At 36.3% G+C, this 26,751-nt stretch overlaps 2 protein-coding genes across 6 annotated transcripts; both read right to left on the bottom strand.

Annotated features, from left to right (window-relative positions):
• Positions 1 to 1,726: 1,726 nt before the first annotated feature.
• LOC306885387 (small ribosomal subunit protein eS27-like) lies at positions 1,727 to 4,548 on the bottom strand. The gene is made up of 4 exons (XM_079441856.1): positions 4,504 to 4,548; positions 3,771 to 3,879; positions 3,580 to 3,690; positions 1,727 to 1,937 (listed from the first exon to the last, which is right to left on the bottom strand). Exons 1-4 carry the CDS (start codon positions 4,507 to 4,509, stop codon positions 1,909 to 1,911), a joined length of 255 nt encoding a protein of 84 aa, XP_079297982.1. The 5' UTR covers positions 4,510 to 4,548; the 3' UTR covers positions 1,727 to 1,908.
• Positions 4,549 to 7,356: 2,808 nt separating this feature from the next.
• On the bottom strand, positions 7,357 to 26,316 carry LOC306885420 (ceramide synthase 2-like). Of its 5 annotated transcripts, none has more exons than XM_079441918.1 (12): positions 25,870 to 26,316; positions 21,570 to 21,743; positions 21,051 to 21,168; positions 20,697 to 20,815; positions 18,612 to 18,669; positions 17,804 to 17,854; positions 17,369 to 17,461; positions 16,265 to 16,393; positions 15,577 to 15,683; positions 15,167 to 15,320; positions 13,901 to 14,077; positions 7,357 to 8,265 (listed from the first exon to the last, which is right to left on the bottom strand). In XM_079441918.1, exons 2-11 carry the CDS (start codon positions 21,740 to 21,742, stop codon positions 13,925 to 13,927), a joined length of 1,155 nt encoding a protein of 384 aa, XP_079298044.1. In that variant the 5' UTR covers position 21,743; positions 25,870 to 26,316; the 3' UTR covers positions 7,357 to 8,265; positions 13,901 to 13,924. The 5 variants fall into 5 exon arrangements, with proteins under 5 accessions (XP_079298044.1, XP_079298041.1, XP_079298043.1 ...); XM_079441915.1 differs by lacking the exon at positions 25,870 to 26,316 and adding an exon at positions 25,069 to 25,198; XM_079441917.1 differs by lacking the exon at positions 7,357 to 8,265 and adding an exon at positions 11,387 to 12,354.
• Positions 26,317 to 26,751: the final 435 nt, after the last annotated feature.

The following is a 26,751-nucleotide window of genomic DNA, read 5'->3' as shown; positions in this document are numbered from 1 at the left end:
TTATTTTAATAAATGTAACTTTATTGTTTGTATTTTAATTAATACAATTTTTTTTTTTTTTATAAATATAATAGTTCGTCCTGTGCAATTTATTGATTAACATAGCTTTGTTTGCCAACAGAGCATGTTTTGATGACGAATAACAAGGCACTCAAAAGTCATATGTAGTCAAAACAGAAAACCACATGTGCTAAAACAAAAAGCCAAAGCAGACTTCTGGGCTTCAGATTTTCTGACACTATGTGGTCATTTTGGGAACTGCATTGTATAGAACTGTTGAAGCTGGCCTCTTGCTCTGGTATGAAACAGAGAGCAAAGTGTGTGGTATTTAGACTAATGTTCTTCATAACGGGAAAATTATTATCCATAGCTTGACTGCATTGTTCCGAAACATGGTTCACAGGAGAACACCATGTGGTAAAGATGCATCCTGATGATTTCATAAGAAACAATTTGTAGACAATATATCTACATCTATCTATAATAAGAGAAGGTACTGGAGTATGCTAAAGTTTTGACTCTTGAAAGTAATCATGAGGTCCTCCCATGAGGCTGCAGTTTCATTCCCACAAGGCATCATTAGGCAGCCACAATTTTCAGTTGATTTGGTTAAGGAGGGACACAGACAATTTAGCCCACTGGTCTCGATCCTGGAGGGTAGAGAATACAATTGAATTGATTTCATATATCATTCAGGAGCCACTGAAGATAGCAGTTCAGCAGAGAGAGGCAATCAACTAATGATCTGGGAAACTAAATGACACGGCACCAGTGCTTCCTGACAAAGGCTGCTATCTGTCAATGTGCAGCGCTGTGTAGATGAGTTTGAGTATTCTAGCACAGACACATTACTACACTTTATAGCAGATTATTGACAGTTCATCTCATATACAGTATTGTAAGCTAACCGCTTTTTCTGATGCATCTTTTCATGCATCACTTTATCTTGCAGTTCTTCTCTCAGGTAACGATTAATAAAATGTCATCCATTAATGCTATTTGAACATTTCCATTCAACACAGTGGGTTACTATGTTCAATAACCCACTCATCTGGGTCTTTGGTCCCTTGGCCTTGATAATGAATGTCGTCTATGTGAGTATTTTATGAATACTGGGAAGAAACGCTTTTTGAAAAGCTATTCAGAAATCTTAATGCATTTTTACTGCAGGGTTTTATTACATTTAGCCAGAACCTCAGTAATATGACTTTTTATTAAGCAATACTACATTTTTTTAGATGGGTATTTTTCATGGAAAATATGCAGGCTGTTATCTAATTGTAGGATTTTTCAAATCATAAGTGCTCACTTCCATTCATTGTTGGTCAAATTATATACATAAAACCAAAACATTTTGATTTGGATGTTTTTTTTTCTCTCTTTTAGCAATATTACAATTACAACAGCAAGGACATATTAATCAAAAATGCCACTATAAAGACTTCATATGTTACAAAAGAATGTTTCAAATAATTGCACTTTTTAATTTTCCATTCATTAAAGCATCTTGAACAGTTACAACAGAAATATTAAGCAGCATAATAAAAGACTTGCTCTTTAAATGATATTAGCATTCATGGTAGTGGGATTCTTGAGCACCATCATTTATTTTCCTCAGAATAACTTTGGCAAGGGTTGAATAGTTGAAATAGTCAATATTCTGATAAACTAAATCACCTGTGTGGATGAAGCAAGACATTTTGAATAAAAACTCATCACAACATCATTGTAGCCCAAACATTTTATTGAGACCGAGAGAAAAAGAGACACTAGGTTGGAGGGTGTTCCTGTCAGTTCTTCAGACCTCTATAGGCGATTGGATCTACTTCTTCATCTCGTCTGAAATAATCAGGCAGCTGTCACTGGGGCTGGTCCGTCTCCTCCCTCTCTCTCTCTCCAGAAAACATCTTAATGCTGCTTCCTTCTAAAGGAACACCCTGGAGAAACCAAAATAAAAAGAGAGGTCGTTATCAGAAACAACAGCTAAGCTCATTAACAACAAAAGTATGAATAACACCCCTCAAACATTTGGAAAGAAGCGCACATTCTGTTTTTATACTGTATGCTTTTGCGTGAAGTTTCATTTCTGTGCATCCAATAACAAAAAAAGACTTCAAACGGATTTCTAAAACACTTTTGCTATTAGTAGGACAAAAAGATCTCGCATCCAACTCGCACCATTCACTGGTTGAGCCAGTGCCCAAATAAATAGGTCTAATAAAGCTCTATTAAATACGCTAATTAACAAACCAGTGGCTTATTTATAGTTGTCAACACATATTATGCTGGATTTAACAGAAAACAACTACACACTTCACCTTCAAATAGACCAATGCAATGCTTTGCTTAATGCAAATGAATATTTGCTTCTGCTAGCACAAAACCACACACAAATGTTATATTTCAGAATATCTCATTTGCAAGAATTGATAAGGTTTGAAAGATATCAAAGAGACTCTAACTTGAGTACACCGCAGACCTGTGACAACAAGAAATATAATATGAATGAATATTCAGAAACAATATCATGCACAACAAAACCCGTGAAATACTGCAATAACAAATTATGGACAGATCAGCTTATTAGCTTTATATAAACTGACAAATAAAGAATGGGAAGTGCTTGAGTTTGGGGGGTTGTCAGCATCTAAACTCCCAATAATGACTGAGAATAATATCATACTCGATGAGAAATGATTTTAATCTATCATAAACTGAGCACAGTGCAAAATAATGTTGGCGCCAGTCAGCAGCTGCTGATAGTTCATTTCAATGCTATTCACAATACAGTGCCAGCGTTTACCTACGTGGCATCATCACAGATCTTCCAGCATCAAATGTAAGCAAAAGCTTACAGTGCAAGCAAAATCACTCATTTCCATTCAAATGACTCCACTAAATTACAGTAATTTACAGGATCCACAGTAAAAGCCAACAAATATTAATGAGACCTCAAAGTCTGCATTTCAAATGGTCAACTTGGCTTATGCATCATTCTTTACATCCACAGCACATTTTCAGGCAGCATTAAAAATTACCATTCGTCTTATTCCAAATATATTTGTACTTATTTGCATTGTTTTATCACTATTGCAACAATACTATTGTACTGTAAAAAAATAATTTAATTCAAATTTTATTTACAGAACAATAGTCAAATAAAAATATATATATTATATATGGAAGCTACAGTATCAAATACATGAGATATTTATTTTAGATGTAGTATGAAATAAATGTATTTTAAAATGCATTTCAAACTGCAGCAAAAAAAATTTTTACCTCCAATTTATGCAATTCACATGACTAACGAGTCTCAGTGCAGAAAATATGTATAAATGTATATAAATACTATAAAGGCGCATCCCTGATTCTTATAAAGCAATGCTGAAACTATTTTTATTTTAAAATTAGATCTACTACAGCTAATGTCAAACCTCCAGACAATAACTTTAGTAGAATAACAGAAACTCTCATAACCCCAATAACATGGTAACTACCAAACGGCTTACAGTTTGCTTCCTCCATTCCACTGTTGATCCTAAACATGTCTGAGTTTGAGTAAAAACACAAACGAACCTTCTGTGAGTCGAGCTTTGCCTCCGGTGGGCTGACACAGCACAGTTGAGCAACCGACACAAAGCACGACTGTCTGTGCGTGGCTGAACACTGTTGTGATCTTATAACATCCTGAAAACAAGAGAAACATGATTAAGACCATTCAGGCACTGACCAGTCCAATTATCCAGAATCAGGTGAAGCACACTCACCTGGACACTTGACATCCATGAAATACGAATTGGGACTCTGTACGAGACGCTTCTTCTTGTGACTCCTCCTCTCCTCCTCGGGGGTCGGGTGCAGCAAGTCTTTTGCGAGCTATTTACATACATAATATGATTTTACATGAGAAAACTGCCATTAAACACCATTTGACCAGCAACTTCACATAAACATGCATTAAAATATAGCGAGCAACCTATCCAGACAGCATTTTGGGCATTAGAATAGCATTACATGACGTCCAAAAATACTGTCTAGGTAGGTAAATAATTATGTTTTGAGAAAACCATGCAAAAGCCTTTGCGTCTTGATCACTTTCAGTTAATTCTGGCAACTCCAGAAAGCTGCATGAAATCATTTACAGTCATAAAGCAATTGGTAACTTCTCTCAAGCGTAGGTATTACACAGTTTAGCCGTTTTGAAATATATTTTCATAATATCAGACATTTTATGAACACGTCGACACTTAATCGTGCGTCACATTACTGTTAAACGTCCATGTTTTGTTGTATGTGCGCCGCCATCTTGATGCAGGGCGAACGCACGCTACCGAACCATTCAAGACTTAACGCTTATTTTTACGTTAATCTTCTAGTTCACGTGACAACGCGCACATTAAGGTCAGCCATAAGAACATGTTCTTGAACGCGTTTCGATGTTTAGGCCTTAATGTCGTGTAAGTGGTGCATATTGACATGTTTTTGCTCTCTGGTACTCACTGGCATGTTGGCGAAGATTTAGCCGCTGCCAGAAAGGAAGTTCTAGGCGGAAACAGACGAATATCATCGGACGTGAGCGGAAGTGAGGCATCGGACGTAGATCGCAGACATGTTAGTAGAGGCAGATGAGGTCAATAAAAGTAATACAAACGGGGAAAAGAGAGAAAAAAAAACTTATTTTGGCTAAGTTTCACATACATAAATATATCTGCATCTGAAAATAAAAAGTATTTTTACTGTTGCTTTTTATGTTATTTACTTTTGATCATTGTTATGATGGCTTTATGTGGGCCTGTGTTTTGTACTTTTTTTGCTATCTATCTATCTATCTATCTATCTATCTATCTATCTATCTATCTATCTATCTATCTATCTATCTATCTATCTATCTATCTATGTAGGCCTACTGTTCTTTTCTCATATTGTTAAACATTATTCGGCTGTTTGAATAGGTCTACTTAATAGATTAAAAATAAATATAAAAAGGTGCAGAAACACACAAACTGTTTAACATGTGTCCTACATATATTTTGGAAATATATGGTCAACGATACCTTTTTTAAATGATATTTAATTTTTTATTAATTCCTACTAAAGCTGTCTTATAAACAAAAATGATACCATGATGCTGGGATGTTTTTTGTTTGTTTGTTTTTTGACAATAATCATATAAAAATATTCAGGCGCATGATTATGGCATTCATTCAGTACTATTGACATTGTATTAGGCCTCAAAGTATTACAAAGTATTATATTACTATTCGATACCTTGGTATTTTTGTAAGCGTTGTTTTGTAACACAAATGCATTAATTCATAAGTGTTTCTGTTAATCTTATATAAGAGTACTGTTCATTGCTTTATATGTTGAACTGTTTAATGAAGGGAGAAAGTAGGAATATGCAGCTGGTGACAGGAAGGTTTTTCTAGGAGGAAGGTCGTCTCAAGTACGCTAATATTCATGGAGTGAGCAGAACCTAGGAGGTGGAATCAAGACTGCTCACTTCCAGCTAATCATGAGAGACAAGTGTCTGCAGATGTGCCCATCCAGAGACTTCAGGCAGCTGGGAAGCACCATGGTTCACTGCGACTGCTGTAGCAGCTCCTGATCAGCATTCCACAGAAGACAGTTTATCTATAGGGGATCAAGGGCAATTTGCCTACAATAGAATAATGAGTTTGCTGATAGGATCCTGTTGGTTACAAGCCCAGGGTTTATGAAATGTAAAAGAGGATGCTCAGTATGATACATCGGGCGGCTTAAAAATAATTGCCCATTATTCTGGTCTGATTATCTCTAACACATATCATTGAATTTATTCAAAATAACCAGAGTTAAATGGGCCAGTTGTGTTTCATCAAATTGTGGTCAGGTTATTTACACAGCCACTGAAAATGGCTGCTTTAGCATTAATCTTCAAATGATCTCTAGTACATGTGTGGACTCAAGTGGCTGAAATGGTAGAGTGCCTCAGTATGTGAGACAGTTTGATCAATGCCTGCCTATCAGAAGAGCTAAAAACCCTATTCAGACAGCGGAAGTCAGCAGCATGGCAGGCAAATTCTTATCTTGTATTCTTATTCTTATAAATAAATAAATGATCAGACATTTGATAAAATGCACAAATGTTATTAACATAAAATCCCTTTATTAGTTGTGCTGCTTCACGTCAAACACCCTGTTTTCAGTTCTTCTGTGGCTCTAGGTAATATTTTCGTTTACATGACTTTTCAAAATTACTACAATATTGTGTCTAATATATACCACAATATTAACTTCTTCTTATTGAATTGTTGTAAACAAATATCACATTTACAACTGGTCAGTGTTCAAAAATCACCGCACGTAAACCTAGAAGAGTGATTACTGATAGGCTGTCAAAAAAATCACATTTTAGAGAAGAAAAAAATCACCCACTGACTTTCAAAGCTGCTACGATTTTCTAATTCGACCACCTTGATAGAAATGAGTGAAAATTATGATACATGTCTTTCAAATTTAGTGAAGTTACACAAGTTTCCAGAAAAAAATAATGCTCAAGTAAAGTAGCCATACACAGATACTCAAAAAGTGTAGGCCTACTTATAAGTAGCCTAGGTAAGTAAGTAGCCTAAATGTAGGCTAGCCTATACTGTTCACCTCTGCTTTTTAGAATACAAAATAAACTGGATTCAAATTGAAATCAAATTCCATATGCCTACGAATAATGTCTATAATATTTTGTAAAATTTCTTTAAGAAAGTGAAACTAATACATTGGTTGTACAGTAGGAATATCTTCGCCACCGTCACTTAGGCTACAAACAACAGTAGGGAAATATTCGCCAATATGTAGGCTACATTTAGCGTTACAACAGCAGACTTTAAATTTAGCTAATATGCCATATGCCATCTTTTGACATATTCAGTATAAACATAATTTAAACAACGCAACTAACAAATGTTGCACATTTCTACACTGACTTGTTGGTCTAGACCTAGGGGTATGATTCTATGATTAGGGTGCGAGAGGTCAACCCTGGCCGAGTCTGGAGTTTTAAAACTAAAAGCCAAAATTCCTCTGCAACTGTATTTCATTTCATGTCTAGTCATGTACAGCAGCCCAAGGCGCCTGTCAGATATCGCGAAGTGTGGTATTATTGTGCAAAAACCTACACATACAGTTCTGAAAAACCCCTTGTGCTTAGGCTATTTATACTTCAAAACAGAAGGTATACCTCAGAGTGTTGTAACAACATGATTTGTTCTCTGTATTTTTAGTCCCTTTGGTAGGAAATTGTCTCCTATGAATTTAAATGCAATGTAAGAAGTGTGAATGTAAGGCAAAAAGAAGACAGGACACAAAACAATATTAGTGTGCAGTATGCTACAAATGATATAGGATTTAATTTATAAAACATTTCACTCAAAAAATGTATTTATTACAACGAAACATCAAGGTACACATGAAATTTTTAAAGACTGAAACAGTATATTTTCTTAGAAATGTATCCCAATAAACTTTCTTTTATTTACAACTTCAAAAGCCTTTTTCTACGTTCTTGTTCAAACATTTGGCCATAACTGCATAATACCTGTATTTATATTTTATTCATTTCTGGCATGACACTGACCTCATTTCATGTTTGAAATGATGTAATGATATCATGTGACAAATAAGGTCATCTGACAATTGTTCATCATTGCATAATGCAAAGTCTTCTGCTCTGAATATAGACGTTTTCGTAAAATCCCTTGTGTTGGATTGGCGAGATCAGATATCAGTTATTTATCTGCTCCTCCTGGTAGGTGGAGGTGGAAATGGCTCCGTATGGATCCACAACTGTTTGAGCGCAACGCACAATGGTAAAAAACAAGAAGAGGCAGAGAAGAAAGAGAAAAAAGAGGGCAAAACCCAAATCCACATCGATCTCCAGCCATGATGAAACTGGTGGCGCTGGCTGGTCCATCTGCGTCACTCCAGAGATTGCTAGTGTTGAGAGTCAATTAAAGACCCACCAGACCTTTTAGCTACAGTCTGTACCAATGTTAAATGGATCATTCTCCCACAAGGAAATTGAGATGTTATCCACCCTACCTGTGTTATTGTTTCCTTGAAATTTAGTCAAAATCCATTGGTGGAACTGGGACAGAGTACAATGGCAACCCCTCTGGCAAACGCACAGTTTCAGTGTTGGTTTTTTTGACAGGAGAGCTTCAGTGTGGCCTTGCGAATTGGATCCCATCGAGAATGGTCGTTTACAGTGTATGAAGCCACATCACCCTGATTAAAAAGGAACATCATTATCAAATTGAAACAGTAACATCATACAGGCTTTGTAACTAAATATTTGCCGCCCACATTTGATGTCAAATTAATTAAAGCATGATTTAAGGCATGATGAATTATGAATCAACTGAAATATAAATAAACTTGACTGGCTCTGTTCCCATTACTTCATCAAGACACAAAAGACATAAAGGAGGAATATTCATGCTAAAGGGTAAGATACTGCCACCCGTCATAGTCCTCTAAAGGTGCAGTTACATTACATATATTGTCTCTTTTCAATAGTGCAGTGTTGTATAAAGAACCTCTCACACAAAAGTCAAGAATTTCCTGATCCTGTGGATTCCTATGACTGGGTTTCAACAGCAAAATTTGAACAATGGTTATGTGAACTCAACTAAAAATTAAAGTTGTGTTGTGTACAATTGTGACCCTGGACCACAAAACCAGAGATTTATACACTGACAGCTGAACAAATAAGCTTTCCATTAGTGTATGGTTTGTTAGGATAGGACAATATTTGGTTGAGATACAACTTATTTGAAAATCTGGAATCTGAGGGTGCAAAAAAAATTACAATATTGAGAAAAATTTTGCTAATGTAATAAGGTGACATAACAGATATGGAACCTCAAAAGTGACAATTGTGAAATCTCCTCACATGAAGTACATAGGAAACGTGATGAAATGCTATTCATTTCATCACGGGGAAGTCATGGCCTAATGGTTAGAGAGTCGGACTTGTAATCCAAAGGTTGCGGGTTCGAGTCTCCGGCCGGCAGGAATTGTAGGTGGGGGGAGGGAATGTCCAGCGCTCTCTCCACCCTCAATACCACGACTGAGGTGCCCTTGAGCAAGGCACCGAACCCCCAACTGCTCCCCGGGCGCCGCAGCATAAATGGCTGCCCACTGCTCCGGGTGTGTGTTCACGGTGTGTGTGTGTTCACGGTGTGTGTGCACGTTGGATGGGTTAAATGCAGAGCACGAATTCTGAGTATGGGTCACCATACTTGGAAGTATGTCACTTAATTTCCATCCTTCGTAAACTTCTTCACCTCCTCACATGCATGGCTTTCTCTTTTACCACTCATAGACCTCTGGATACATCTCATTACCCATGCTAACCTCTATACATGATACACCATTTCTGCTCTCCCTCTGACAATCTTTCAGTCAAACATCGCCGTTCTTCAAGTTTACCTGGTCCACCTCCATCAAACAGAGCGTTTGCATATTTGCGGCCTCCTCCTGGCACCCAAGCAGTTATGAATAGTTTAACAGGAGTTGAATAACATTGTATTGAGCCTGGCTGTGCCCTTTACCGAGGGCTCTGGTCCAGTCACCTGTCCGGTTCAAATGTGTCCGTAACTCAAGCCTCAGACCAAAAAGGTAAAAACTGCCACACGTCACATCAAGAGAAAGGAGAAGGAAGGACAAAGAAGAGCGTGACGGAGGACAGGAAGGAGAGAGGACGAGAGTAGAAAGACAATACACAACTGCAATTAAGTTTGCCACCAGGGGCAGCGTGAGGGGAAATTGAGTCAATGCAGGGAGGCGATAGCTTTAATTTGATTGGCTGCCAGGCCAGACAAGGGATAGAACAATGATGTAGTAAAGACATCCTCTCCAGTTAGCAGTCTGCTGGCTTCTACACTCATGATCAGGAGAATGAGAGCAGGAAGCAATAGTTGAGTAAAGTAGAGAGATGGGTGATTTCCAAAACCTCTTATAAATAATGAACAATCCTAAAGAGTTTTCATTAGGGTAACAGAATAAACCTTAGCCAATGCACAACTATTCTGGTGCCCCATGGAGGTAGATCGCATTTCAGGTACAAAAAAATAAATAAAAAAATACATGCACTGTTACTGTGTTATAAGACATATTAAATGACATGTAATTATTTAACAGTAATTGTTAATGGATATATAGAAATATACAACAATTAATGTTAAATAATTACGTTTTAGTATGTCACTTAAAATATCTTTATATATGAATGAATGATGTATATAATATTAAATTCGATAGAAAGTTGACTATATATATATATATATATATATATAGTCTCCGGGTTTTCCAGTAAAAATATACTAACAAAATCATAATATTTAGAAAAATCTATACATTAGTTCACTCAGTTTAGTTTGGACTCATTATTACTAATATATCCAAAAATGATTATATAGTCTCTTATGCTCAATCAGGCTGTTTATTTGATGTAAAAAAAAAAAAGAACTGTAATATTGTGAAATATTACTGCAATTTAAAAATAGCTGTTTTTCTATTTTGTTATATTTTAAATTGTAATTTATTGCTTTGATGCAAAGCTGAATTTTCAGCATCATTACTCCAGTCTTCAGTCACATGATCCTTCAGAAATCATTTTCAATCTTCTGATTAAGATTTGCTGCTCAAGAAACAGACTATTATTATTATTATTATCAATGTTGAAAACAGTTTTTGCTGCTTAATATTTCTCTCTCTCTCTCTCTCTCTGTATATATATAGTCAAAATATAATTATTTTCTAATATATAAAATATATATAAGATATACATATACATATTAAAGTTTTAAATTAATTTGGCATCATGCACTCACCTGCTTCCCATGTCCCATCCCATTCTCCTCTGAGAGCCGTACAGACCTTATCTGGATAGATTACAAACTAGCACATGATTAAAATGACCCATAGGCCAGGGTATCATAGAGATATGGAGAGAGAGAGCGAGAGCTGGATCACTGCTGCCAGCCATGGACATCTGAACTCCAAGCATACGGCCGCTGTGACCTTTACGTGTGCAGGTAGAAAAGCGACACGGCCACATTACCATAGAGGACCAATTACAGTCAGTGTGTGATCACGCTAATGGCTGATCTGAGATCAGATTTCAGCCCATAACCCTACATTTTGGCTAAGAGTCATAGCGTGGTCGGTAACTGATCTCAGATATTAAAGTGGCAGTTAACTGTAATGTGGTCCAAGGTTCATTACACAGGGGAGAGTCAGGTAGCCACAACAGTGGAGAGTTTCAGCGGCGGTATCACACACACACACATGCTGTGCGGTACAAACATTTTGGGATGTGACAAATCCAAAAACAAACTTCTAGCATGTTTACATTTTACATATCGCATTTATTTGATTGGGAGATTCTCTCTTATTAAAAGAAGCAAAATGGTGGCATTTATGCATCTACTACTTTTATAGCCATTAAGTCAAATTTAAACACTCAGGTCACAAGGTCAAATTAGACCATGGTGCTTAATGGTAAATAATATTAACAGAATTGTAAGCATATGGATGCAATGTGGAACTACACTTTTGATTTCTAAATGTATTTAACGACATAATTGAATGTAAAATCTCTAAATACACTTAAAAAGCAAAGATTCTACTCACAGACAGACACACGTAGCCAATATATCAAACATCTAATTTTTCTTTTAGCTTTGAATCTTCAGGATCTGCATAAATTACAGTTTTGGGGTCAGAATTAATACTTCTATTTAGCAAAGACATTTTAAATTGATCAAATGTGACATCATATACATTTACATAGTTACTAAATAAATCCGATTGTTCTGAAATGTCCAATCCTGAAAAAACTACAGCAGCACAATGGTTTTAGAATGATTTCTGAAGGATCATGTGACACTCAAGACTGAAGTAACTGCTGAAAATTCAGCTGTCATCACAGGAATAAATTACATTTTAAAATATAATGAAATAGAAAACTGTTATTTGAAATTGTAATAATATTTCAGAATTTTACTGTATTTTAAATGCAGCTTTGAGCACAAATATAAACCATTAAAAAAAACAAGCAGACAAAAAAATCCGTCATCCAAAAGAAATCTTTATCTTTCATCATTGAATAATGAAGATACAAAATACAACAAAACACTGGCAACATTGGGACACTGTTCAAATTGTTTATGTTTGTGCAGTGAACCCACAGTCGACAGGATGCGGTGAAGGGGAAAGATTGGTCCTGGCACTGGCCCGCGAGGAGAGATGAAGTTGAATGGATGTAAACAGAGAAGGAGTGAGAGAGAGGAGGATGGTTCAGCTTAAAATCTAAAGGCTATGAGGTCGAGAACACAAGGACAACAAGCACACATGGAAATTACACAGATATACATTTACAAATAAGGCACTTGTGACAACATTTGGAAGCTAAAAATAACTTTGTAAAGCCAATCTAGATGTCCCCTTTCCACTTGCAAAAATGCATTATGCTGAGCACCTGTATTAACACTGACTTTCATACGTTAACAAAAGAAATACTGGACCACAATTTATAAACCTGTTGCTTAAATTATAACAAGAGGTCATGTGGAACTGAATGTGACACTTAAAAGGATAGCCCATAAAATTAATCTCAACTTTTTTCAAAGCTATGGAATCAATTTCCCATAAATACCACAAATGCAAGCCAGAGTTTCATTTATGTTAAACAGTTTGCTAACAACACAATCATTATAATGCATTTTACATTAGACGGGGAGTTACAAAGTGCATCCAGCACTCGATACTGATTGTTATTGTAATTATTCATCATATAAATGGAAGAGAAAAACACTAACTACAGGTTCTCCTGCCAAGTAATTTGTTTTTGCTCTTTACAAAGTCATTTTCCACATACTGCATAAATTATCAGCTTATCAGGTTTGCTGAAAAAAACTGGACCTTAAATAAAAAATTATCTTAAATGAAAAAACAGAAAAAAATACTAAAAAACCCCCACTAAAATAACTGTAAATAATATATTTAAGAATGCATTTTTAACAGAAATGTGTTACAGAACACATGCCGACCAACACAAATATTAGATATGAGATTCTTTCACACACACACACTTGTTGCTTCATTACAAACTCAACAGACAAATGTTAAATGTAAAAAGCACCTTTGGGACAGGATATCATGGCGATACAAATCTTTAGAGTCTTTGCGTCTCTGTAAAGTGGTAGTGTTGCAAAATTGGGTCAGTAATGTTTATTAGTGCAGCTGGATTGGGGAAAGATCAAGTTTTCTAAGTAAAGCAGGTGTGTGAAGGTCACTTGGTGAGACTGTTATTATATAGCAAACAAATGGGTGACACAAAATAAAAAATTCCAGTCAGTTTCCAGCAACTTCAGAACTCAAATACTGAGGGATTCTTGGAAATCTGACAGTTGACCAGACAAAAATGCCACAATGTATTACTGAAGTAAAGGGAGGATAATAGTGTGTGTGTGATGCCCAAAAGACAAATAGGAAATTAAACATGAACAGCAGTACAACTTTGTACTAATAAGGCACTAAACATGTAATAAACCGGAGGAAGTATTTCCAGTAAAGCAAGTGAATGTTGAATTCACTAACATTAGACAAGATCCTGAACAAACCAAAGGGTTATTTAATTATACAGTGCCTATTAATAGTGTTTTAAATAGTTTGCAAGGGGAAAGAAGTTATATCGTTTCTCCTTTTCAAAGTATGTCCGTTTCCAAAAATTAGTATCATATATATCTACATGTATTGTGAGTGTGTGTTTGCTCTGGGCCTTTTCAATCCATCAAACACCCCTGGCATTAGTTTGTTGGTCTGGTCCGTGTGTACAGGAAGGGGAGTGCTGTACCTCCTCTCTCGTCTCTGCTAGTAATCACTCAGTCTTGCGGTGATGGTTGTTGTTTAGAGGAGAGTGGCCGTTCTGGACTGGTCCATTTTTCATTGGTGCTTTCCTGTCTTCCTGTTCTTCCTCATCGTCCTCAGAGTCTGTTTCTTCTCGGTCACTCCTCTCGTCCTCCACAATATTCTGTGGCATGACAAATGAACTGTGATGAAGCTTTAAAATCCTTGCAATTCATACTTCTTACAATTTTATGTAATTATTTCTGCCTGAATCACTTCAAAGGGTAGTTCATACAAAAATGAAGGTTGTGTCATCATTTACTTACACTACACTCATGTGGTTCCAAACTAATAGAACTTTCTTTCTTGTGGAACACAAAAGGAGAAATTTTGAAGAATGACCAAGCTGCACTTTTGTAGAATTAATTGGATGGAAACCAGGAATAGCGATGGTCACAATTGTACGGAGAACAGCAGCTTGGACACTTTGCTAAATATCTTCTTTTGTTTTTGTGAGTGAGCCAACCATTTAAAGTGAAATGGTAAAACACATTTTTGTTGAGATGTTACCAGATATAGAAACGTTTGGGGTTAAGTTTTTTTTTGTGTGTGTGTTTCTGAAGGAAGTCTCTTATGTTCCCCAAAGCTGCATTTATTTGATCAAAACATAATATTGTGAAATATTATTTCTATTTAAAATATTTTTTTAAATATATTTTACACTGTAATTTATTCCTGTGATGGATTTATTCCTAATGCTGAATTTTCAGCATCATTACTCCAGTCTTCAATGTCATGTGATCCTTCAAAAATCATTCTAATATGCTGATTTGCTGCTCAATACTTATTAATATTGTAAACAGTTTTTGTATAAATATTTGTGGAAATTAAGATTCTATGATGGAAAGAAAGTTCAAAAGAACATTTATTTTCAAAGGAAATTGGTTGTAACTTGTAGCACTGTAAATGTCTTTCCTATAACTTTTGATCAATTAAAGGCTGAATAAAAATATTCATTTATTTCATAAAAAAGAACTGTGACCCCAAATGTTTGAACGTTAGTGTATGTACACAATAGAAGATGATATATGATACATGTACATGATAGATATTGGATATATAATTTTAAGAGGAAAATGTACATTTATGGGATTTTTGTGAGGCTACTTTTATCTTCTCGATTTGAAACCAGCTGTCACTGATACAGAACTATAGTGCATAAAATGCCAAAATATAATATCCAAAGTAGTCCAGGCTGTGCTGGATAACTTACATTGCCTGGCAAGAATTTGATGGCCATACGCAGAATGAGTACGGCCCAGAAGATGTGCAGACACTGCAGCACAAACAGCAGCCCATTAAAGAAGTAATATCCAAAGAACGGAGGATAAACAGTCACCGGATACACCCAAGTACAATGCAAAATCCTGAGAGACACAGAAAAGAGAGAAAGTGCGAGTTAACATCTGACATTTACCTAGCAATGAAGAAAAAAAGCCATCTGGAGTTAGTTTTCGCAAAGGTTTATATTAAACAGTGTGACATTTCAACCAAACTTTGAGACAGGCACAAATTCCTATTTATAGAGCTTTCATTTGCTATCTCTTGACAAATACAGAAAGTGGGTCAAGAGAAATGCATGATTTATACCTTGGGATCAAAATAGAAAATTAGCCAACTCACCAAAATGGGAAGATGATGAGTCTGGTGATGATAAAGATGGCAGCAAATACGATGAATATGTAGTTGCACGTTTTTCTCCAGCCGGCGTAGTTAAACATTTTGGCAGACTGTTGGGACAGACAGAGATGGGACATGTGTCTGTGAGTCTTGCACACAAGCACCACTAAGAGGCAGTGTTTTACACCTGCATTCATAACCCTGACTAGTACATACTGTAGATTAGATGATGTACTGAATTAATTTTGTCATTTACAAGAGCGACATGACTTTACAAACACATAAAGCTCAGTAACAGGAACACAAAAGATTTTTTTAATAAAAAAACATTTGTCGCACAATTATTAATATCATGTAATGGACATGACTTTGAGTGTGTATCATCTAGATGTAGATGTCACAAAAGCCAAATATGTAAACAAGACTTACGTGATAAAATCATTTGTTCACAGAAATTGAAGAAAACACATTACAATCACAAAGTATGTCTGCGAAACACTCGTTTACTCACAGAAAACTATTCACGATAGCATTCTATTACACAATCTGATGTGTGGATTTCACTTAACATGCATTTATTATGATATTGCAAATGTTTGAAAAACATTTTCTGTCTGTGTTGAAGTGTAACGAGGTCAAAGCTCCCAGGACACACAGTCTCTACGCTAATGTTCTTCAGATGTTCCATTACCTCCAGCAGATAGTCGGAGGCATCGTGCACCAGCATAATAAGGGTTCCTGCTCTGATGTAGTTCACACACCAGGAGAAACTAATCAGCAGGATGGTGGCAACATGGTGCACTATTTGTTCTTTAAAGTCCTGAAGGAAAGAGAATAAGAGAAAATATTAATCTTACCTATAAAATAACGCAATGGTTATGGACTTATGCCATAGAAATGCCATGGTTTATTAGAAGTACCATGTTAATGACATAAATATGGTAATTCTTCAGAAATATTCTTCAGTACACTGTCAATCAAAAGTTTAATGTTTTTATGATTAGGAAAGAAAATTTAAGGGACTGAATTTGGATTTCAACATGCTCTGTTGGAGAATATTAGCAAGATATTGCCAAAGTTTAGACTCAAAGTTCAGGATGAACACAACAGACTAGGAGACTGATTTATTGAACCATCACTTAAAATAGGTGACCTATTAAAATTCAGTTTGTGAAAATACCATCAGGTGACATTCGATCTGCTGGATGGATTTTATTATCTCAGGCAGGTGACTTTTTTCATGTTGCACTAAACATGATGCACTCCATGAACAGATTTGAAAGATAAACTGTTTAAACTAGCCCAAGTTGGTTTTAAAATGGTTTTGTCAAGCTGGTCTGAAAAGTGTCTAAAATCTGCCAACAGAGTAGCAAAGACAGGCAAACCAACTTAGGCTGTTTTTTCAGCAGGGTTTATAGTAAATCATTGGGCAAGTAATGTAAAGTCGCTGATAAAACTAATCCTGCTGTACTTTTACTGTTCACTAATGCTTTGTGGAATGGCTAGACTTCTCTCTGTGCTGGAAATAGACTATACAAAAATCCAAATTAATGTTATTAACAAAGGGCTCTGTGAGATAAGAGATTTTCCACAGATGCGCAAGTAAAATATTAACTATCCTCAAATGCACGCACACACACACACAGCAGGTAACACTCCACACCCAAGCTGGACATCTTGGAAGTCCTTTTGATACTAATATTGAAAAAGAATGAATAGTGAGTATTTCTATGAAAAGGATTGGGTTTCTTTTTAAAGTTTAGGTAGGGATTTAAGTTTAATGTGTTTGGCTCACTTTTCGCTTGACGTCTGATGCAACGCTGAAGAGGAGGGACATGTAAAAGCCTAGTTCAATCATGTAGTACCAGTACTGAGAAGGCAGCAGCGTCTAGAGGGAGAAACCACAAAATTTAGCAAGATGACATTTCAGTATCACTAACAACAGAACAGCGATGTGGGTTAAAAGACAGCGGGCTTTACAAACGACAAATTCATTTACAGATTATTTATTCTGCTGTACATGACCCGAAGCTTTAAGGAAAGGTACTGTGGCATCAGTTTGCATATTTCTCATGTGAAATTCAAATTTCTACGATCCTCCTTGTTAAATCGTATTTACATAAGCTAAGCAATATCAAAGTTCACTGAAAGATCATTATAGATTTAGACAAGATTGTGGAGACACATTTTACACCCACAATCAATAGAAGAATGAAAGAAGGGAACGTACCAGCATTGGAAACCCTGTCCACATCTCCTTCATATTGTAGAACCAAGGTTTCTGCACAACACAAATAATATGAAGACAAAAGTGCTCTCATATTTCATCTCAACAAAAGCGCTGCAGGTCACAAGTATGACATTACGTGAGTTATAAACAGGAGGGGTTGTGGTCCACCAGTAGGGGTATTTGAACAGCCGATGCCAGAATTAGAGAGCAGGTTGGCTGATAGATGATAGATATAAAGCACAAGTCAAAGTTTGCTTGGTTGGTTTGGCTGGTGTTTTAACGCCATTCCAGCTGTTGGCTATCATTGGGAATAACAAGTTGAAATTTGCTTTGTAATAAAACTGTAAAATGGGTAAATCAAACATTTAGAGACACTAGATTTAATATGTTTGGTTCTCGTGATCTTAACATTTTGATCCAAGGCTTTTCTTTAAATTCTTAAAATTAGTTTTGTAGACAAAGATAATTTGTCCCTACGTATGGTTTCGGAATTTCTCTTCAAATATCTGAGTGAATTCTGAGTATTTACCCAAAATGCAATCAAATATTTGAAAACAAACATGTGCTTTATCCCTGGACAAAGATAACAACCGTTTTTGGAAACGTACTTGGGTTAGCAAGCCAAGAGAAAAATGTTTCATAATACCCACACATCAGCTGATTAATGAGGCCAATATTACAGGAAATAAATATATATAATAAAACAAAGTAGGTTTAGGTTCATGCAATGAACTTAAAATGGCCAAACACTGATTATATACAAGTATATGCTACTGAAGAGGAAAAGGGAAGCATGTTTAATACTCACATCAATAAGTACAGCAAGGCCAGCAATGAAAGCAAGAAGGTAAAAGGTAAATCTCCAACTGTAAGAAAATGCATATTCATTTCAGCAAATAATATCCAGAAGCTAACACATTATCAGCAACATAATATACAAAGCCAAGCATCTCTCATATGAACAAATGACATTATTTTTTGGATTAATAGTCCAAAAACATTACTTGATCACCAGCCATTCAATTTAAGGGTCTAGACTCATTTTTTCATTATGGAGTTACTACATACAGTGACAAAATGTACAAAAAGGAGGCAAAAAAAAAAAAAACACATACAGTCCACTCACAATACAAACACTACTATTACAAGCCCACATCACGACCACCAGCCCCTACAACTCTATTTAAAGCATCTACAACCTACTGTTGTGACTGACAGCTGGAGACGGCATGATAAACTAATTTAAAGGATGTTCCAGGCTCAATACAAGTTAAGCACTATCGACAAGCATTTGTGGCATAATGTACATTACCACAGACAATAAAAGATGCAGTTCAGTTGGACACTTACAGGTAATGCACTTTTGAAATATGAAGCTTTTATTTATGTTAAAGCGCCTACATGAATTACATTTGAACTTCAAATTAGCCTAAATTGTCATTTGTGTTGTAGGTGCATGGATTTTTAGCTATTCAGAAGTATGAATGTAAAAAGCTTTACATGGTCATGACAGGATAAATATATATACACACACAATTAAACAATTGCTCAGACAAGGTTAGTATCACTTTAGTCTTAGATTGACAAGTATATTATCAAGAAGTATTCTTTAAAAACTGATTGTAATGTTTGCTGCCTAACAGAGTAATTTTATCAGCAATTTTTCAAAATTAAATGAATAATTATTTACGCACACTCAAGCCATCTAAATGAGGATATATTTCTTCGTCAGAACAGATTTGAAGAAATTTAGCATCACATCACCAATGTGTCACAATCACAATCACATCACAATCAATTTGCGGTGAATGGGTGCCGTCAGAATGAGAGTTCAAACAGCTGATAAAAACATCACAATAATCAACAAATAATCCACACCACTCCAGTCCATCAATTACCATCTTGTGAAGTGAAAAGCTACATGCTAAAAAAAATAAATAAAAAATAAAAAATAAAAAAAAATCCGTCATCAAGACATTTTTAACTTCAAACCATTTTTTCTGGCTAAAATAAAAGTCCTTATATTATTGCTTTCACCAGATCAAGCACGGTTTACAAACTAAAACAGGTGGATTTTGATATGAGGGGCCAACAGGATGGACTTTTTCACTGGAGAAAGCATTATTATAGATTATGGACAAGAAGTGAAGGTTGAAGTGTTAAATCTTAATAATGGGTTTGTTTTGTACAAACATGCTGCTCTTCTCATCACAAGACGTTAATTGATGGGCTGGAGTTGCGTGGGTTACTTGTGAATTATTATTTTGTTTTTATCAGCTCTTTGGACTCTCATTCTGACGGCACCCATTCACTGCAGAGGATCCATTGGTGAGTAAGTGAAGTAATGCAAAATTTCTTAAATCTTCTCATGAAGAAACAAACTCATCTACATCTTGGATGGCCTGATTTTCATTTTTGGGTGAACTATTTTAAGGTAATCAACATTACCCCAAATGCTTTGGCTTAGTCTTAACTTTGTATTGAACCCTGTGCATTCCTTTAATTACATGTGTTTGATGTGGTTCTGAAGCACAAGACAAATAAATGTTGAAATGTCAAGGACAAGAGATTAAAGGACCAACCCACAGTTAGTAAAATACATGGGTACATTAGCCAAATTTAGTTTTTTAATACCACATACCGTTTCTCCTGTGTGCAATAGCCTCCCTACCACCTAATGGAAAATTGATGTGTTTTTTCTGTTTTACAGTGAATTTCTTGTATAATAATTCCATGTTGTACCACTCAAATTATCAGTGAGCATTGTTACTTAATCATTTTATAATGTTCACGACATTAAGCAAGCTAATAAAATACACAGCATGGTGGAACTTATGGCTATTTATGATAGGATGGAAACGGGTTCAAATAGTCTGTGTGTATTGTTCTGCACCTGGCCTCTCTGAACTTCTTCAGCTTGTTTGGTCGCTCTTCATTCCTTCGTCGCCTGAACCATCTGTGGATCTGTCTCTCCGAGTACCCAGTCTTTTTACCTAAACTCTCGATTTCGCTCTGTGGAGTAACAGAGAACATGAAGGGTCACTTAATGGTGAGATATGACTTTAAGGGTATGACGGTATGAGATATGTCACTCAAGAGTGGACAAACAGTTCAGCGTTGAAAATGTGTGTACATATACACAAGATAGCAAAAACTGACTTGCTGCATACATTTAAAGCAGCTTGTAAATGTGGAAACATAAAAAGTAAAGGGTTTTACTGTATTGGTAAATTTGGGAGTGTAGTACCTGTTTGGGATTTTTATTTGTGATTCTGAAGTAGGACTCCAGCGTGGGGTTGTGTGCCGCTCGCACTCTGACTTTCTCCTTTATACCCAAAGAAGCGGCCAGTTGAATGGCCACTGTCCTAAATTTGAAAAACTTTATTAAACTTTCAACACTTGAGTTGGAAAAACTGACATATTTAACCACAAACGTAAAACGATTACTGGGATATTTCCAAACAGATGAAATTATATATTAAAAAAACTCCTTCTGAGCTCATATACAAAACAGTATGTTTTATTTACTCCATATTACACTACTGTGCTTTCTATGTTTTTAACCAATTCAAATAAAAACGGCCACTAAATGTGACCCTGAGATTTTTTAAACAGCTTTCTCGCTAGATGAACAGCATGTGTTAATATGTACACTTCTGATAAAAAGTCTATTGCATAAACCATATGTTGCAAATACAATATTGACACTAGTGAAAAACACATAAAACACTAATGAACTAATATGCTGAGTAGGTTTCATGCTGACCTCTCAAAGATCTGTCGTATAATGAGGAAGGCGAGGGCAATGGGCAGGGTCACCCAGAGGTCAGATGGCTTTGAGTAGTGGAGACCATCGCGGTCCTCCAGGTCAGCCCAACCCAGGCCTTCTGGAAACCACAGCCTCTCGTTCCAGATCCACTCGCTCAGCCTGGACAACATCCTGAGGCAGAGGAGAAAACAAATATGACATATTCAGATATTTTGAAGACTACTAAAGAAGACCTCATGGGGCTTTTGCAAGTGTGAGCTGCTTAACTTGTTTTCTTAGACTTTTAATGATAACTTAAAGTGCTTTTTTAATGATAAATATAAAAAAAAAAACTAAAGGATTATAGGAAATCTACTATACATATATACACATATACACACACACACATTATATATATAAAAAAATAATTCTGAACCCAAACTTTTGAATGGTAGTGTACATGAAATCGGGCAGTGGTGTTAAAGTTTTGAGAAAAAACAAATATAACACACTAAAGATATATATAATAATGTCCATTTATTAAATGAAAATGATAGATGCAAAATACCATATATTTTTAGCTACTGCTGGACAGATACGCTCGTTTATAATGTGCTTTCTATGTTTTCAACAAATTCAAATTCTTGTAACAGATTTGGTTCACGGCTTGTAACTCTTTAACCAATACTTTTTAAAATGCTATAGGAAAAATTAATGGGAATGAATGAGAAATTAGAGAATTGAGAATTATTTTTACATCAATAATTCAATACTACATACCGGGATTGCTTAGAGGACGGAATAATTAAGTTTGTCTACATAAGCAGCTTACTAGTGTACATGTCATCGTCCCACAATATTGATAGTCCACATTACTCAATCTAAATATGAGCTCAAAACCACTGATAAGCTATTGTGTCAGAGCAAGCTTTCCTAACAAGATGAGCTCTCCTGAGAGGTACATACACACAGCCCTGGTACAGACCATTCACACAAATTAAAAAAAACACGCAAAGGACTTTTCAATGAAAGCCCCTCCTTATCGTCGTGCTGTCAGTGACACGGTTTGAGCGGATGGGCCGCCAGCTGTACTAAAGCCTGCTCCGTCTCAATGGAGTCATTCTGAGAGGTCAGCATGACATCATGGGCTCTGTCATTGGCTGGCAGTGGCTGAAAGGCTGTACTGTCACCTGTGGTAATGAGTACTGCTTGGAGGCGGCCGGGCCAGAGAATGAGACAGATTCTCTTCCTTTCCGTGCCATTCAGTGTGAATGAAGAGCTAAAAGCACTCTGATAAAACCAACTGTCAGAATGCTATCCGAGCAAGGCCTGAATATATCAGCAATATCAAAGAACGAATAAAGTTTAATAAAAGAACTGCCACAGATGATGATACAAAAGTGGTGCAAGCCAATTAATGTACTGAAGTACTGAATCATAGATGACTAAATAAAGGTCAACGTGCCTTCCGATTCATTTTTATTCTTTGAAACAACTGGTCAAGTGGCAATCCAAGACATTTTTTCATCTGCACAACTACAAACAAACTATTTCACAAACTTTGGCGAGTACAAGATAGCAGAATGTCTCTCAAAGGACTTAATCAGTTGCCAAGCATTAAATAAGACAAATGGACTTTGAACCCTGAGACTAAAGACTGTCTGGCAACGTCAGCTTTTGTTTGCAGTCACACTCAGCTTTGAAGAATTGTTTAGTTAGTAAATACACAAACTATAAAAAGCAGCTGGAATGCTATGGTTGTGTTTTTGTTTGTGAATGAATCAGTGACTCATATCTGGGACAAATTGGAGGAAAAAAGATAAATCAGCTTTGTTGTCATTTTGGGAAAAATGCAACGTGATGCTTAGTCGCGATGAAATGGAAGTAGCGACATATTTTCTTCCATGTTGGGATGTTCATCCAAGTGTAATGGATTATCAGAAGAAGAAGAAAAAAAAATGTAGGGCAGGTGTTGACTGGCTCTTCGGAAGTGGGCGTTGCACTCAAAAGAATGGGGGGAGGGATTCAAGCGGACTGAATGATTGGAGAAGACCTGCATACATCATCATAGAGAAGTCTGTCATTTTCACCGGGAATATCGGAATGACATTTTGATTTAAATTTCCAACTAAACTAACATACTATACGGTACACGAAAAGCAGTACATCAAATAAGCATTATGTCCATTCATCCAGTACATGTCGTACTATGTATGTATATGTACGTATGTGACAAATAAAATTTGAATTGAGATGAAACTGAAGAAGCAACAGATGTTTTCCTCCATACTGTGATGTACATCCAGGTGTAACAAAATACCAAAACAGAAAAACGTAGGGTTGCTTCAGTTGTTGATTAGATTTTGTGATGAGGCACATAAATGAGAGCTTAAAGGGCCAGAATTGAAAATGGACTAAATGAATTGTTCACAATAACCTTCCTAACATGCATTTATTTAAGGTGGAGAAAGTGATTTCTGGAAGCCAATGTTGATATTTGAAATCACCAAAATAAACACACCCCGACCCCAAAAGGGTCTCGCCCCTATTTTGATAGCTCCGCTCCAAACATACGTAGCCTACGCAAACCAGGCAACAATTATTTCTGTGAAACAAAGCAAAAACAAAGTTACACCGTGTCTACACCGGACACGAGCAGCGTGACAAAATACTATAAAAGTCATTCTAATCAGTGATGCTGTGTACACTGGATGCTGCACGCAACAAATCTCTGACAGAAAACTGCTGCTGCATTCTATTTATGACGTGCTGACACAAATTTCAAATGGTTTTCAATGGTCGCTTTATCGGGTCCAGTGTAGGCGGACTTTAGCTATTGCGGCGCGTCCAGTGTATACGCGGTGTTACTCACCTATCGAGAAGAACCAAAGCAACCTCGGCGTCCGATCGCAAGCCTTCCGCTCCTTGAGTACTCTCCAGCACTGGAAAGCTGATCCAATATTTACACGGGTCCTACTTCTTGCCTAATCGTTCCGCAGACATTTTCCTCTTTTGTTTTTTTATTCGCCATCTCTATCTTTCTGACGCTCGGCTCGGCTATTCACTGAACGCTCTCTCCTCCACATCATGAGTAGACACGCCCCTTACTGCTGATTGGGTACAAGTTTGTTTTGGTACTCGGCCCCGACCCATTTTTGAAAAATGACATACCCCACCTTTAAACAGATAGGGTGAATTTTCTTTTCAAGCCAACAGTGAGTGTCAATGAATCATTTCAGTGAATGATTCAATGACTGACTCATAGAAAGTATGCATATCTGAACACAAATAGACATATTTCAATGTCCAAATATGCATAGTACTTCCATATTTTACAGTATACAAAAAGTAGTATGTCAAATGAGTATTGTTCATTTACGCAGTATTCATAAAACAGTAAGTGTAAAATATCCAGATGACCTAAACGCATTCATGAATGAATCTTTAGTGAACACAACCAAATATTTTATTTAAAGGGATAGTTCACACAAAAATTTTAATTTTGTCATTTACTCACCTGCATGTCATATGAGTGTCTTTATGTTGAAGATAACTTCTATCTTGTTTTTGTACTTCAAAATTACTCGTTTAATTCCATGTACTTGCCATTTCATTACTAGCAATGTCTCAGTGAGCATGCTTCTGTCATTTTTGAGTGTGTGAGTGACTGAAGTGACGTGGCCAAGTATGGTAACCCATACTCGGAATTTGTGCTCTGCATTTAACCCATTCAAGTGCACACACACATTAGTGAACACAGACACACACACCCGGGGTTCATTGTCTTGCTCAGGGGTCTCACCTAATTTTTTTTAGTGTGCAGTGTAAGACAATTTACAAATTACTAGAGGATAACAGTACAATAAAAAAAAAATCAAAGAGAGAGAAATGCTGCTTATCTAGACAAAGTATAACATCTTATGCATCGTACACCTACGTAAGTCATAACGTCGTGACGTCATAGGAACATGGAACCCGCCCCTAAAAAACACGAAAGTAAAACACTGCTTTTCCAGCTACATGAACAGCGTAGAGTACAAGTTACGACGGATATTTGTTGTAGGCGTGTTGTAATCACAACTATGCGTACTTCACATCACGCGCTACAAAATTGAGTGTGTACTTCCATTTCGACGTTCCCTAATGTAGGCCGTACACATCAAACAACTGACTTCAGAAGGCTGCTATCGTGCTAAAACAAAACAACAAGTTAGAAATAAGACAAATATGAGTAAATGAAAGCACATTTACGGAAGTGACAGTACAACGACATGCAGGAAGGAGCGCAGCTGCGTATAACGGTAGCTACGTTACTTACTTTCAGCGGTAGTCCGAAACTCAAGGGTGTCAGCAGATGAGATGGTTTTAGCAAAGGTGCATGAAAGAGGGTGTAATCTCGCAGTTATTCAGGGCAGTCTGTACAATTGTGTGCGTTTTTCATAATTCAGTCTGCATAGTTTTCTTAAATCCCCGAAATAGGAAAAAAACTCGAAGAGAAGTTTGACGTTAAACGGACTTTCAAACTCTTCCTGCGCTTCGTTCACCGTTGGTTTTAATCGTATATTTATCAGTCCATCGATGAGGAATCCACAATTATATACTTTTTCAATCCTTTTCTCTTCACATAGCCGAGTTGAAAGTGTCCAGACGTATTTTTGCCGGGTGTTGTTGAGAAGCGAATGAAAGAGTGAAGAGGAAGGCCAAAAAAAATAATAAAACGAGGAGTGCTTCTGAATCTGAAGGCGGGGCAGATGCTATTTAAGGTGACGTTCAACTGCATGTGAGTTATGACGTGTTAAGGATGACCAAACCTTGAGAAATGACAGAGATGTGAAAAGATAGGAGCGATCGTTCAACTGGAAGTACCTACATCAAGAACCATCACTGCATAGATTATAGAGTAGCTTGGTCTTATTTAAAACATTATACATTTGTTAGCAACCAAAACAGAACTAACGGTATGCAATTAATATTACAGACAACTAAAAAAAATGAGTTTTTTTCTAGTTAAGTACATATTTATTTTTTATTTTCTTAAACATTTGTCTGTTGTGAATTGTTAAATCCAGAAGAGCACATCACATTCAAATAATCATATCGCATGTCTCTGATTAATAAAACAGAAAATTTAGTTTAGTACTTGGGAATGCATTAATTAACATGAACTAACAATGAAAAATATATTTTTTACAGCATGTTA

The sequence above is a fragment of the Barbus barbus genome, assembly GCF_936440315.1.
Source record: "Barbus barbus genome assembly, chromosome: 19".
Lineage (NCBI taxonomy): Eukaryota > Metazoa > Chordata > Actinopteri > Cypriniformes > Cyprinidae > Barbus > Barbus barbus.
The sequence above is the reverse complement of the archived record's forward strand: the minus strand, read 5'-3'. Positions and strand labels throughout refer to the sequence as shown.